Genomic DNA, 14,153 nt, shown 5'->3' on the forward strand with positions numbered 1-14,153 from the left:
AGAACTGTGGAAAGAATTTCTGAATTTCATTTCTGCAAGTACAGGCTTTTATTTTTTTATATTGTGTGGTTTTTGTGTATATCTGTGCATATCTTTTTGGTTTGGTTTTGGTTTTTGTTTGGGCTTTTTGTTTGGTTGGTTGGTTTTTGCTTGTTTTTTTATTTGTTCTTCTGATGTCTCAGTTGGCCCTGTATTTATCCAGTAGTACTCTGTGTTTATGCAAGATGCCTGGAGCATTCAGCCATCTTGGTCCATGCAAGACATGTGGCCAAATGTGACATCACCCTGAAGACTGACATAAAGACATTTATCACACCTAATCAAAGGCACCAAAATAGTAAGTAACTATTCCTATAGCTTTACTATCTCAGCTCCCCTGTAGCTGTAGTAAGTAGGAAGGGATTAGCTGATTCTCCTGGCAAATAAGACATATCCAATAGGGAGAATGAATCATAATCAGAAAGTTTCTCTCTCCTCACTGACCATAAATGAAGCCAACTGTCAAGATAAACACAAAAATAAGGCAAGAGAAACTGCACAGAAAACAACTCCATTGTACTTAATCAAAATCCTCATATGCCCACATTTTTTTAGTTACTAGTTTTGCATTTGCAGGAATTTAATTATCACAAGACCATAATTTTTATGTTCCTGCCCACTACTGGGAGGTTGGAAGTCAATAAAGGTCCTGTCCAGCCCAAACCAGTCCATGATTCTATGACTGTCTTTGTGACAAAGAAAAATTTTACTTGGCAAACTTTCTTTGACTTCCCTGTATTCTATTAGAACAGTCAGAAAAACAATTCCTCATGAATTTGAATCTTTCTCAGCAAACTGTAGCAGTCTTCAAATGGAAATAAATCAACATAATCAAAACAAAATAAAGCAAATATATACACACATATTTACTATAAATAAAAGTGACAAGTAAAGACTGCCTAGTAGTCTGCTTTTGGATGTTGTGCTGTAGGATGCATTTGAAGCATGTACTCATAGTTTATCAGAAACAAAGTGAATTAATTCACTTTCTCTGAAAAGTTAAAAGGACATTCAATAAAGTTTTCAATTCAATGACAGCTTTGGAAGAATGTGGATTAGAGTTTCATCAGATTATGCAGTAACTGCAACAAAGCTGAGTACACTGCCAGTGCTTGGCAAGTAGCAGTAATTGGCAACTTAAAACTACATTTGTACTTTTTATTTCTATATGTTTTAAAGCTGATAAAGGACTGCTAAACATTAAAGCAACTATTGACACAACGAATTGACTGAAATCCTGAAACTGGATGTTGTCTAATGAACATCAAAATGAACACTATAAAGAACAAAAAAACCTTACAGCTCAAAAGAAATCTGCACTCAATGTATCCTATTAACAGTATTTATTTCCTTTTTACAAAAAAATAGAAATAACAACAGACGAAACATACTAAAAAAATCCAATGCTTTTGCCTTGATCTCACTGAGGAGCTGCACAGGCAGAGTCCTGGATGAAACGTTGACAGTATATGCTGTTGACAAAGGGAAATAAAGATATATGACAATATATCCATGCAAGACACAAAGTACAAAATGTGTTCCGTGGCCTAACAAACATTTTGGAGATTGCAAGTGTCATAACAATTTTCAAATTGTTACTTCTGCTCACCCATGCCTTTACACAGCACAGCTTACAAACAAGTTACATATACACATATATCATAAAAAAGATTTGTATATGGTCTGATACAAATTAAGGCATCCAAACAGCTGCTGTTTTGCTGGTGAGGGATATGTCTCATATTTGTGTTTCCAGAGGCTATATTTCAGGTATTTCAAACTAAGTGAGACATCATGACATGTTTTAGAGGAAGAATTCCTGCAGCTCTGGCTCTTCAATACTCTTTTGACTGTCAGATTTCTGGATTTTCCAGTTGATGTCATCATGCCTGGAGAAAAAAAGGAGAAAATTACTCAGTGGTAACACTTAAAATATAAATGGGTTGGCAATGTGTTTTTTTACCCTGTTTTGTTCCATTTGAATGTATTCAAATCAGAATTCATCTTTCTCTCTGCGCTTATTTTTCTAGACATATGCTGCACAAAATACTTTTTAATATTGTGGATTTTTTCTAAGTTTTAACTTTAATTCTGAAATCAAACCTGGAAACCAATGGGATGATGAGAAGCTTTTTAAGTCACAGCACTACTGGTGCAGTCTTGTCATGTTCTAGTAATAATGCAAAAAATATTTAAAAATTCCTTGTACTTTAGAGAAAAGTATCACAGTGACAGAAAGATCCACTACAATCAACATTAGACATATCCTATTGGTTTTTTACTCTATCTGTAATAGAATTATCTGTCCCCATCAATAATTATCAAAGAGAAATTAACCTCTCTATCTGTTGCATAGGAGATTTGAATGACAGCTTGCCAATTAGAGTAGAAAAATTAAACACAACATATTTGTAGCACTCATTTTCTTTACTTCATTTCATATGTTCTTGTTCTGAATTGCCAGTATGTTCCCCTTCTCTTAAATTAACTATCCAGCTGATTGTTGACTAAGCATCCAATCCATGGCAATTTTCAAACCAGTTACGAGCCTCACTTTTAGTTTTTACTACTGCAGAGCAAAACTCCTACAATACAATCATGACTAGTTGGTTTGCTGCTGACAGACACTAGTGAGCAAGAGTGCGTATGAGTTGTTTGCCTTTAACTCATGAGCCTGACTCTTGTAAACCAGAATAGCTTTATTTCAGTCTACAATCATCACAAAGAGCCAAATATTCCCAAGAAACTTATACTTAGGATGGTTAGTTAACCTGGTGGTTACTTAAGGGTTTAACAGAAGCTGATCTCATGGTTTTGGGTCCTAATAAGAAGTGCATGAGTGATCATTCTATTTTAAAACCCCCTTTATTAATCTAAATTACAGCTGACACATATCCAAAGCAACAGCAAAAGGCACTGAATTGAGCCAGATGACACTGACTTTGCAGGACTGAGTCTGAGGAGATAAAAGAGAAGCTTAACTCTTTGCCATACCTACAATGTTGGCACTTCATGTGCATTGCTATTATCATAGCATTAACTGTGTATCTTTACTAAAGGATGCTTTAAAAGGCTAAGACTAACCTGCTGCACTGGCTTAGGCTCGCAGTGTTGAAAGAGCCTGTGGGTGAGTTCCCCATGTAGAGGCTCATGAGGCACACCAAAGACCCACTTTGGCAGCTCTACAGTTGCAATGTGACCTCAAATAAGAAAATTTGTAGCTAATGCAGAGATGTCTCTAGGTGACAATACTGAACAGATATGCCTTTTACAACTGTGCCTCCTGACCTGGAGAAAATGTATTACTAATATTGCTAATTAGTGACCAAATTCCTAATTCAATTTCTAACAGATTATAGTGCCTGTATCACCACTAATACACCCTCTCATGCATCAAGCAGTGATGCATGATCACAACAGTTCACAAGAGAACAAATGTAAATCTTCCTCAACAAAGTTAGTTTCACATTCATGTTATACTCTACTAGTATGAATGTTTAGAATTTTGTTGGACATATATATAAGCATTCTTTTTCTGGAGAATATATTTGAAGTTGTAATCTATCCAGTATTAGGCCTAGCACTGGGATACGTATTAGCTTAGATCCATTTGCTATTTTAAAAGCATGCCCATTTTGCTATGAAAGACATCTGATGATGGATTCTGCTAAGTGCTTCACAGTAGGAAGCAATTTTTGCTGATCATAGCTGTACCCAATATAGGTTTCCATATTGATATAGTGAGTCACATAATATTTTAATGCAATGCAGATCTCAGATGATTCAAAGTGTGGGAAAGAACTGTTCATTGGCATACATGTAAGATGGAAAAAATACTACAAGTATTTGCTTGGAGTTGTAATATGCAAAAACGAGCTAATTCTTACAAAGGAGGAAAAAGTATAGCAAACCATCTTGCACATCCAAAATTTCTTCCAAAGCTTTAAGAAAAATAGGGTGCATAAAATTTAAATTTAGCACAAAGAATTTAGCACAGTCTTCTACTATTAAGATGTGCCCAACTTGAAAAAGTATACTACAAAGCCTTAATGCATTTTAGGGTATTTTGAATGAAAACAAAAAAACCAAATGAAAAGAACAGAAGCTGAAGAAAAAGTGCTGGAAACTAGTTGGCAGGAATGCAATCTCACTGAAACTAGATTTTGTATAATGACTTCAGATTTCAGAAAATCCTAATGAAATCCCCTATTATAAGGGTGTAGTGTCACAATGGGCTTGGGACAGTGTTCAGAAATATAACTGTCCAATGTAAAACCTGTTAAGGTTTTAACCACCAAAGACTGTCCTGTTTTCCAAAAAAGTTTTTTTTTTTTTTCAAAATAGTTCTGAAATGTAATTACATAGTGTCTCCAGACTATCCAGGGAAAATTCAAACAGTGTCCAGGAGGTTGTAGTGCACACAATGGTGATGTTCTTTTATGACTAAAATGTCGCAACTACTGGTCATCATGCAGTTGAAAAATGACAGACATCCATTTTTCTATTAAAAAAATCATAACATATGCTAAAGGTTATTACAAAGGCTAGCTTAGAAGCTTTGAGAACCTTCAGGTCTGTGTCCTGATTTCTGAAAAGCAATATACAACTTCCATTCTTATGTGATATTTGGAAATCTCATGTCACAGACTTTGGCACATAGTTTGCCCACTTCCTAATTTGTGGGTACTATAAAAGCCTGCTCAAGCCATGCCGTTTGTCCACCCTGCTCCTTGTTTCCTACTCTCTGTTTTTTCAAGTGTCTGTGCTAATGGGGGCAGCTTTAGGACATGGTGCCTGGACCAGCAATGCCTGGAGTGATAGCCAGGAGTTCATGCCCAACCATCACCCTCCCAGCAAGTGACTCCACAGCCCTGCACTGGCAGCCAGCCATTCCCTATCTCTCATTTCTGGGAAAATGACACATTGCCATTCTCACACAAGAGCAGTTATACAAAGCAAGTGACAAATTACAACAACTGCCTACACCTAGGAGATGGCTCTAACATAAGGATGAGATTAATTATTTTGCATTACTCTATGATCTGGACAGGCAACTGGATGTTTTTACTGGAAGCTGCCCACTGATGCTCCCTCAAACTGCTGCTATCCAGTTTTCTGCACAGAAGTTTCCGTCTTTGTTTTCAAGAGAGAATAAAGCTTCTTGGAAATCTTACAGTTTCTGGTTTCAAATACACTGTGCCAATAGCTTCTGAACAAGACTCACATTTCCATTACAGAAATTGAGTTTTTAAATATGGGAAGGTCCTGGCAATAGAAAACTAGTGAATGGACCACCCCCCCTTCCCCCCTGTGTTAGAGATTTAGGAAACACTAACTTGAAAGTGAGTTAGGACTGTAGAAAAACTAGTCTCAAACTAACTTTACATTTCAGTTTAACAGAAAAAGAAAAAATTAATTTTTAAGTGTTAAGAGAAAATGACAAGTCATTTTTAGAGAGCATTTGCTTATAAAATAAACATTTTATCAATTGTTGATTTTTTCCAACATATCTTTATGGAATTGAGGGACTGGTTTCTATCTGCCTGAATAATCCTGATGGAACAGGACTAAATTAAGGAGTTTGAATACAATCAGAGTTAATCAAAATTTTAGAAAACAGATTTAACTTCAAAGTCTAAGGGAATATAAGAAAAATGTGTGAAAATTGAAGAGCACTTAGACTTACAGTAGTGCATTCTGCTCTATGGTCTCTGTAGTCTCTATTTAGAGATGAACTGTGGTCTTTTTGCTCTTCTCATGAGAGGAAATTTAATTTCCATTCTCATCTGGTACTTGACTTTTATTCAACAGAGGCAGATATTCAGCCAAAATCTGCCATATACCCTGCTGGATTTCGGAACATGAACAGTTTCTATACTTGCTTGGAAATGAAATCCTGTAGCCAGTTCAACAGTGACATCAGCAGAAATCCATCATAAATTTCTGTTTTTCTAGGAATTCAGATATTCATCTACTTTCCCTCTTGTGATTCAATCAATTCTAGTGCTTCAGTTACAATGCTAATAAACACATACAATTTGAGAAAAGAAGGCAACAGAGATGCTAAACATTACCATGCAAAAGCACATACCAAGCATAGTTACACAGCTCTTCTTTCAACGTGCTAGAAGAAAGACTGGTGTAGCTGAAGTAAGGATCCTAAAGAAGTATAACATCATAACAATTAACAGCATGCACAGAAATTCCCACATGCCTAACATGGAAATCTACTAAAACATGCAGTCAGCCACAGTAACATTTTAACAGATTTCCTTTTGCAACTGAATCTGTTACCTCTTTGAGATATGTGCTGTGGTCTTTTGGATTAGTATGAAAATTTCCTCCCAGTTCTGATGATGGCAGCAGGGACATGCAAATATGGCCTTTTCACAGAACAAGCATGTTATATTGCAAGCATCAACACTGTTAGAATTACTTCATACAATCCTTCAAATTTCTTAGGGGAACTACAAAAAATGCTCATGGCCTTTCCATCTATCAGCACATCTTTCAAAACAGGCTGTCTTTTCCCCATCACTATGAAATCTGAATTACCCATTAAAAAACCAAAAAAGCCATTGTGTTATATACTTCTTTGTTAGATTGGCTGTTCAACTAGATGGTGTGTGTCTTTAAAGACTCAAATCAGTAGTTCATATTGTGATTCTGATTAGACTTTGAGAAATGCAGTCCCACTTCTATTTAGCCCTTTAGGCCTCCTTTAAATTTTTCATTCAGTTTCATTTAATTTAATTTCAGTTTGCAATAGTACTACTCGTCTAACAGCACCCACTAATTTGGACTATTCACTGTTTCCCAGTTCTCTCTTTCCACTCTTTCTTTTGCCTCCTCTTTGTCTAAATTTTTCCTGTATTTTTCTCCCATTTACCTTGTCATACTTTTTACTGTACATAATTCACTACTGCTGCTCCTCCTCCTATTAGCCTGCTTTATGGTTTTTTTTTATCCTGAAATTATTCTTCGCCTCATGTCTTTCCATCCACTGCTTCCCTCCTTGCCTATCTTCCATAGAGGATTAAATCATCTACAATTCCCTCTCACTCACCTCTACTGTATCTCCAGATGCTCACATTTCTCTCCATTCCACATACTGCACCCACAGCATTTCCTACATCTGTCTCTTCTATTCAGTAAAAAATCACAGAATCATAGAATTAACTTGGTTGGAAAAGACCTTTGAGGTCATTGAATCCAACATATGACCTAAAAAATTGAAAGATGCATTTGTTCCAAGTATTTAATCCTTTTTTTAAACATGAGGACCAGCCTTTTAACTGCATGCACCCCTCTTTCCCTTGAGTTCCCAGAAAAGGCACTCTATTCACTGCAGAAAGGGGAAGATCTGAACCCAGTATGTTTTGTAACAGGCCAGAAGACTGTCCTATGAGGAGAAGGTGGGCAAAGAAGACTTGCTGCTGACAGCTTCAACACCTAGGGCTGACTGTAGCTCCCACAGAAGTTGGAAGGACCATTCCTGCAATTTTTCCTTGTTATTTTTCTTATTCGGTTGGCGCCATCAGTCTTTATAGGATAGGACAGGGCTAGTCCTTCAGATGTTTACTCCTAAGAAAACCCATGGTTTCAAGACTGATATTCTCATTGTATGTTTTTGCACTCACTGCAACACCAAACATAATTTCCATGAGAATCACATCTCTGTGGAAGCTTTAAACACAGAATATGGCAATTACATGCCCTAAGAGCACAGATTCTATACATAAGCAGTACCTGCCACTGCTTGGAAAATTCTTCCAAAGCTAAATAAGTGGATGGATTTTCTTTAGGTCAAATACAATAAAATATTTGTGTGTATCATTTTGCAATAGAAAGGCAGAAGGAAGATGTTGTCAAACTCATGCACTACTTAATGAGACAAGGAAAAAACAGCCCCTCCTTCTTTCAGTGTACTCACTGGCTTGTTTCTTCCTTTTGAGACAACTGCTGGATTTCCCTTACTTTCTGTTGTCTTCCTTCCTAGTGAGGTAAAAGGTAGTGTTGAGGAGGTTTTGATGAGGTTTGCTGTTTGACAGTTGTTGTTGTTATTTTGGTTGCCACTCAGTGTCTCCATTATGGATCGAAAGGCTCCAAAAGGCCTTTTCAGCTGGTCCCCTGCATGCTCTGCAGAGCTGGCTGGAGCCTGCACAAGTCCTTTACTCCGGTCTTTATCCTTTTCCTCATTTAGTTCTGACTCTGCTAGTTCCACCTGCACCACAGGCTCCTCAAAAGTTACTCGAAGTTTCAAATTTTGAGAGGTTCTGCGCTTTGAGGATGGAGACTTGAGAGCACTCTTTGGGCTAGTCGCAACCTTTTGGGCAGTAGCACTGTCTGTGCTGGATGGAGAGTTGTCTCCACAGAACGGGTTCTGAGGTACAGTACCAGACTGATATGGGGATTCATTATCCACATCGCTGCTCTCCGAAGTAGGGGAAGGACTGTGGCCATCCACAGATTTAGAGACCCTGATACCAAAAGGGAAGCGCCATCCTGCTGTGGAAGTATGCTTCTTAAGCATCATGTTCAAACTCTCTGTGCTCTCAACACTCTCCACTATAGGCTGAGGTCTTGGTTTGTCAGTTCTTTTCACAGGGGTGTTCTTATGGTCCTCAGAATTAGCTGAATCTGTATCAGACTCGCTAAGAGACCGCTGCATCAGTTGCCTCAGTCGGGCTAACTTCAGCTCCCTTTTCTCTGGCAAAATCTTCTTCACATTCTTGGAGGATGCATGAGCATCCTGAAATTCCAAAGTCAGCTTTTCTTGCATACACACATTTTCAGAGATTTCTTTCCCCAACAACTGACGCAAGATTTTATCGGAGTCCTCATCTTTTATCTTAGCTTGAGCATGAGTAGATGTGCTCATTCCCAAGCTGCCAAGAATCTGAATCCCATCTTGGGTGTTCAATTTACTTTTTGGTGGAGACAATTCATCTGCTTCAGATAGTTTCCACTGGAGCTTGCCAGAAGCAGGAGATGATGACAAGCTTAAAGAAAAAATGAGGAAATATCACAGTAAAATTAAGGCATATCTAAAATGTGAAAGTGGCATTTACAATATATGTGTCTGTCTCAGTTTATTGTTCCTTATCCTTTTCATTGCTACTCCCATGGAATTCATAACTGTGATGCCACAGCACAGACTCCATAGAGAAGGATGTAATACTGTTTCTACTCCTATGCAGAATCTGAGTATCTCTACTTTCTCTTACCAAAAAAAAAAAAAACAACAACCCAAATATCATTAAAATCAAAACACCAAATATGACTTTATGAGGAAAACTCCAGAGAAATGACTCCTATCTGTGTGAGCTGACATGCAAAAAAACTCCACAAGGCCAAATGCCTACTATCCAAGCTACATCATAATACAAAAGTAGCATATTCTAAGTTCTGTGAAAGTACCACCTCTCTGCACAGCATTGATTTCATAAATCTAAACTGTATCTGGTATTAATAATAACAAACCATATAAGACCTCCTAAAAAGTCAGGGCAATTTGCTCTGAAAACCTTTTCAGATATGAAATACTGAAAAGCAAGAGAAAGGTGACATGAATGCATTTCAACACTAACAGAATAATAAATTAAATTTAGAACTCCAACTGTTTTACAGAAGGAAACAGCAATTACAGCAATGTCTGATTTGTGAAGAATGTAAATTGCAAAGATCTTTTCTTTTCCTGTGACATATGTCAGAGCTCATAACACTTCACATTCTTACTGTAAACCACTTTTCCTCTAAGGACAAGGTGACAAAATTTAGGTTCTTGTGAGGCTGGCAAGCACCTTCTTCTCTGATGAGTCCATAGTTCTCACAGTGTAAAAAATTTACATGCCTATAATAAACACTCCATTTCCAACTAATTTTATGTTGGTTTTTTTTTTCCTGTGGCAAACCTACACACTCTGAAAAACATGCATTTATCTACAGTGCACACTCCTAATAAAAGGGATATGTTCTCTTAAATCTGCTACTGCCTCTTTGGATGATGAAAATATCTACAAGTGAGTTCCAACTAGAAGGAAAAGTAGTAGCCAATGATGAAATAAAATAAATAGAGTGTAATTTTCAGACTTGCTCTCTTAACCAAAATGATGTTGAAGTCTACCCTTTTACAGGAATAATGAATGATGAGAGATCTGCTTCCACCTGATCTTATCTGATACTGAAAGTAAAACAATCCTGGTGCACACCAGAACTCAGATGAGATACCACTTGAGAAAATCAGGCAGCAAAAATCACAGAAACCAAACGAGCTGGAAAACAGCTTTTGGTGCCATTGTCGCTGTTGAGCTGCACACACAGAAGACAAAAATTCCTAAAAAAGGGCAAAACCCCCTTTTTCCAGTGTGGCCTTCTGTTTCAGCAGGAGTTTGGAGTTTACAGCCCTTTCCTAGCTGAAGTTCTTTTACATGAATGTGTCTTCAATCCTAATGTCTTTGTTATCTACAACTGCAAATATCTGTACTTGTTTGAAACAGTGACACATGATATTCAGGGCCATGGAACACTTATACAGGAAAATGCTCTGTATGTGGCTTCCAGAGAGGAAAATAGATTAACAAATAAGGATAAATTGACTATATTTGCAGGTGAGTTACTTTATTTCTTTCAAAATCATCTTCAGATTGCTGTGAGAGTGAAGTCATGCTTCATAAGCTTCCATGCAGACCTCTCACTGTCAGAGAGACCCCGTCCTCTGTCTTCCTTTTTAATGTCTGAAACCTGTGCTTCTTTCTGTGACTCTGACAGGATACATAAACAATAGTTTCCAGAGTTTTGACTTTTTATACATGCTAGAGCAGGTAAGAGATTTAATGAGTATAATGAACCTTATTAATATGAAAGCAGGTTTTTTGGTAACTTTTTATAACTTACTGCTAAAAGTAATGTATGATAGGCCAACAAAACTTTACATTTTTTCTACGGTTTCTAGGATCTTCTGATGTTTGTTTAATTCAAAACATACTACATTCCACTATAAAACTGGCTTTCACTCTATTGCAAAGCAAAGACTATTTAGTTTATACTCAGGAATTTCCAATATTTATCAGCAATACTTACTGTCAAACTCTAGAAGCTCAGCTTCAAGTCCATGAGGTAGCCCCACATTTTCTTTACAGAACACATCTACTATTTAGCCAGATCACAGCTTCTCCTGATAACTGAAATGTGCAAATACAGGCTGTAGCACAGTTCCAGCCACCTTACCTCGGGGATGTAGGCAGTGACTTGCCCTCCAACCGCTGGGCTTCTAAAAGCTGCTGGAGCTGGTTCTGTAATGTCACACGTTCCACAGTCTGCCTGCAAGAAAATGGAAGACTCTATCTCAATTTTTTTAAAACTGACTGAATAAGTAAGTTACAGGAAAACTGAAACTACGCTTTCAACTTTGAATTAAAGAAAGAAGTTCTCTTCACCTGTACTTTATATACGGAATAGAAAATTTATAAATAAGAACATAGTGAGTTTGCGCTTCTGTCTGAATCTCTGCTGACATTTTGTGATCACTGTACAAGAACAACTGAGAAAAACTTATTTTTCAGATTATTTATTATACTTCATATAAGGACAAGTGTATGATCATAAGCACCAATGAAATGAAACTGACTCACAGACACAAAAATACGGTAAACTTAGGGCGCATAGATTAAGCAGCCACTTCCTACCTACGTTCAATGGATGGCCTTCATCATCCGTGCAACAGCTCAGGCAACTGTTCTCTCCCTTTCTATTTGCAAAATGAACTCAGAGAAAGTTTCTGCCCACTGGAAAGGATTGCTCCAAACTACAGTTGCAGGATGGATCTGGGTGTTTGATGTCTATACCACATCTGCTTTTTGTGCAACCTTTCCAAAGGTCCTACCTGGCCTCTGCATCCACCTTATCCTTGTACTATAACTACCCAAGTTTATCACATTGTGTGGTGTTGTGATCTACACTGTTTTTCAAATAACTTTAGAGACCGGCACTTAAAAATTGCAATAGTACCTAAAAATTGTTAATGAGAGTGATATCCACAGTACAAACTCCATTTTCCATTTGTCACCTGTAATCACATCTGTTTGTCCTGCAACATACCTATTTCCCTTGGATGGTCTCAGTTGAGCATTATAACCTGCAAACCCTCAAGTACAAGAATGGCAGATCAATTTGCCACAATTTCCCATAGTATTTTTCCTGCTTCTGTACAATTCAGACATTCCATTCTTACATCAAAACACCCCATTTTGTTGAAAATTAGAAATTTAGAGGCTTTTATTCCCTGGTCCTGACCAAATGACCATGGGAAAATTACTTTTTATCTGCTTCCCCCAGGCTCTGCTTCTGTTGCTGTCTATGTTTTTAGTACTTTTATTCTTGTTGGATATGCAGAACTAAGGCAGTTCTCTACCAGTGAGCTGGACACTTTCCTAGCACAAACGCCATCAGCAAAAGATTTAGCTGTGTTCCAAATGCAATTCTTATAACTGCCAATGTCAAGGCCAGAAAGAATCCAGATCACTTTTTAGAGGTTGTACTTACAGGGCTGGCAGAAAAAAGATGTTTTACTTTTAATATATCAAAGTGAGTTTGAAAAATGAAATAGAAATAAAGATGTGATCTTGACATACTACTTTGCATTTTACAACACAGCCATATTATATGTAGATCCTTTCTTTCTTTATTTTCCATCTTTCTTCCTCTGGCCTACACTACTTCTTTAGACTATTTTAAAATTACTTCTACCATCTGTCAACGTTAGCTTATATTGCAGATCCCCAGATACTCTCCTACAAGAGGCAGTGAAATTCTTTTTAGGTTGTGATGCAATTAATCTGTTTTCTTTTCCTTTTATAATTTCTTCAATTTCTTTTTCTAAATAATGCAGCTACCAGTTTTTTATGTTTTTAGCTTCAGAGGAGATCTATGACATGTCTGCCTCTTGAGGTAATGTTCATTCTACTTAAACAATTTATTGTGCTAAGAGTTGAAGTTTACTCCATTTTCACAGTTTAACTAGTTAGTACATAACACAGACACACACACTTCTTGCCAGCACTATACCTAAAGATAAATAACATACACATATATATTCCAAGATAATACTGGAAACAGGAGATTACAACCTCTTGGAATAGCAATACTGCAAAATACTAAAGCTAGACTGATTTAGAAGACAAGATCACTGTATCTTCAGAGGTAAGAGGTATATTCATTTTATTATAATTGATGGCCACATTCTGGGGATCTTACCTTAGCCAATGTTCCCAGTGAGTGATATGTAAAGACCCTTCAGTGTCTAGTTAAGACATCTGGGGACCCCAAATATCTCCTTATGGAATCAGAGAACTCAGTAACTGCAGAGGGAATAGGCTGAGGCACTGGCTTCTACAGGAGCATCTTTCATAGCATGTTTTTTTTATTTATCCCTTTTTTTTTTTTCAAAATAACACAAGAATGACTGTGCTACAAAGCAGAATATAAAATGGCTTAACTAAGTGAAAAAGAAATTAATATTTCAATGTTTTTATTTGGTTTCTTACTATATGTCTGTATAACGTTCTACCCCAAAAAAAACCCATATAACCAAAAATCACAGCAACCTGCACACACTTTACCATACCACTACAGAGATTTTATTATGCAGTTAATTTTACAGCTACTTCTAAGATGTTCCAGGAAAATAATGGGTTTCTTTCATACAGCAAAAAAAGTGTCTCCAACAGAGAATATTAAGATTATTTTCTCAGTCTTATCTTTTGACTCATGGTTTGTTTTGATTTTTGCCTTAACAGAGATTTTGGCTTGATAGCGTATCAGAAGAATCATTAGGTGTCTCACTCATTAACTGATTTCCCCATTCATAAATGCATGACTGTAAAATCTGGAAATGCAGGTCCATTTTCAGGCAGCATTGCATAAGACATCTATGGAAGCACTCACTTTATGTCATTAATTCTGACATGGTTTCTTCAGAGCAGGAAAGCCCAAATAATACAAGTTATACTGCATGTAGGAATTTTCTACATGAGCAACCATGGATTTTTTTGCACAGGTGAAATCAGTGCGAGAATAACTAACATTGTAAGACCTGTGAAGACCTCAGGAAGTAA

General features: G+C 37.0%; 1 protein-coding gene across 5 annotated transcripts in view; it reads right to left on the bottom strand.

Moving 5' to 3' along the window:
• Positions 1-1,367: 1,367 nt before the first annotated feature.
• The window catches only part of SNCAIP (synuclein alpha interacting protein), an 86,810-nt gene continuing 74,024 nt past the window's right edge, over positions 1,368-14,153 (bottom strand). For 2 of the 5 annotated variants that reach the window (XM_021546229.2, XM_021546232.2), the window contains 4 exons: positions 11,269-11,361; positions 7,973-9,041; positions 6,131-6,198; positions 1,368-1,928 (listed from right to left, as the gene is read on the bottom strand). In XM_021546229.2, the coding sequence (XP_021401904.2) occupies positions 1,844-1,928; positions 6,131-6,198; positions 7,973-9,041; positions 11,269-11,361 (1,315 nt within the window). In that variant the 3' untranslated portion in view covers positions 1,368-1,843. The other 3 variants (XM_021546231.2, XM_021546230.3, XM_077789997.1) reach the window with 3 other exon arrangements.

Source organism: Lonchura striata, chromosome Z, assembly GCF_046129695.1.
Source record: "Lonchura striata isolate bLonStr1 chromosome Z, bLonStr1.mat, whole genome shotgun sequence".
Classification (NCBI taxonomy): Eukaryota; Metazoa; Chordata; class Aves; order Passeriformes; family Estrildidae; genus Lonchura; species Lonchura striata.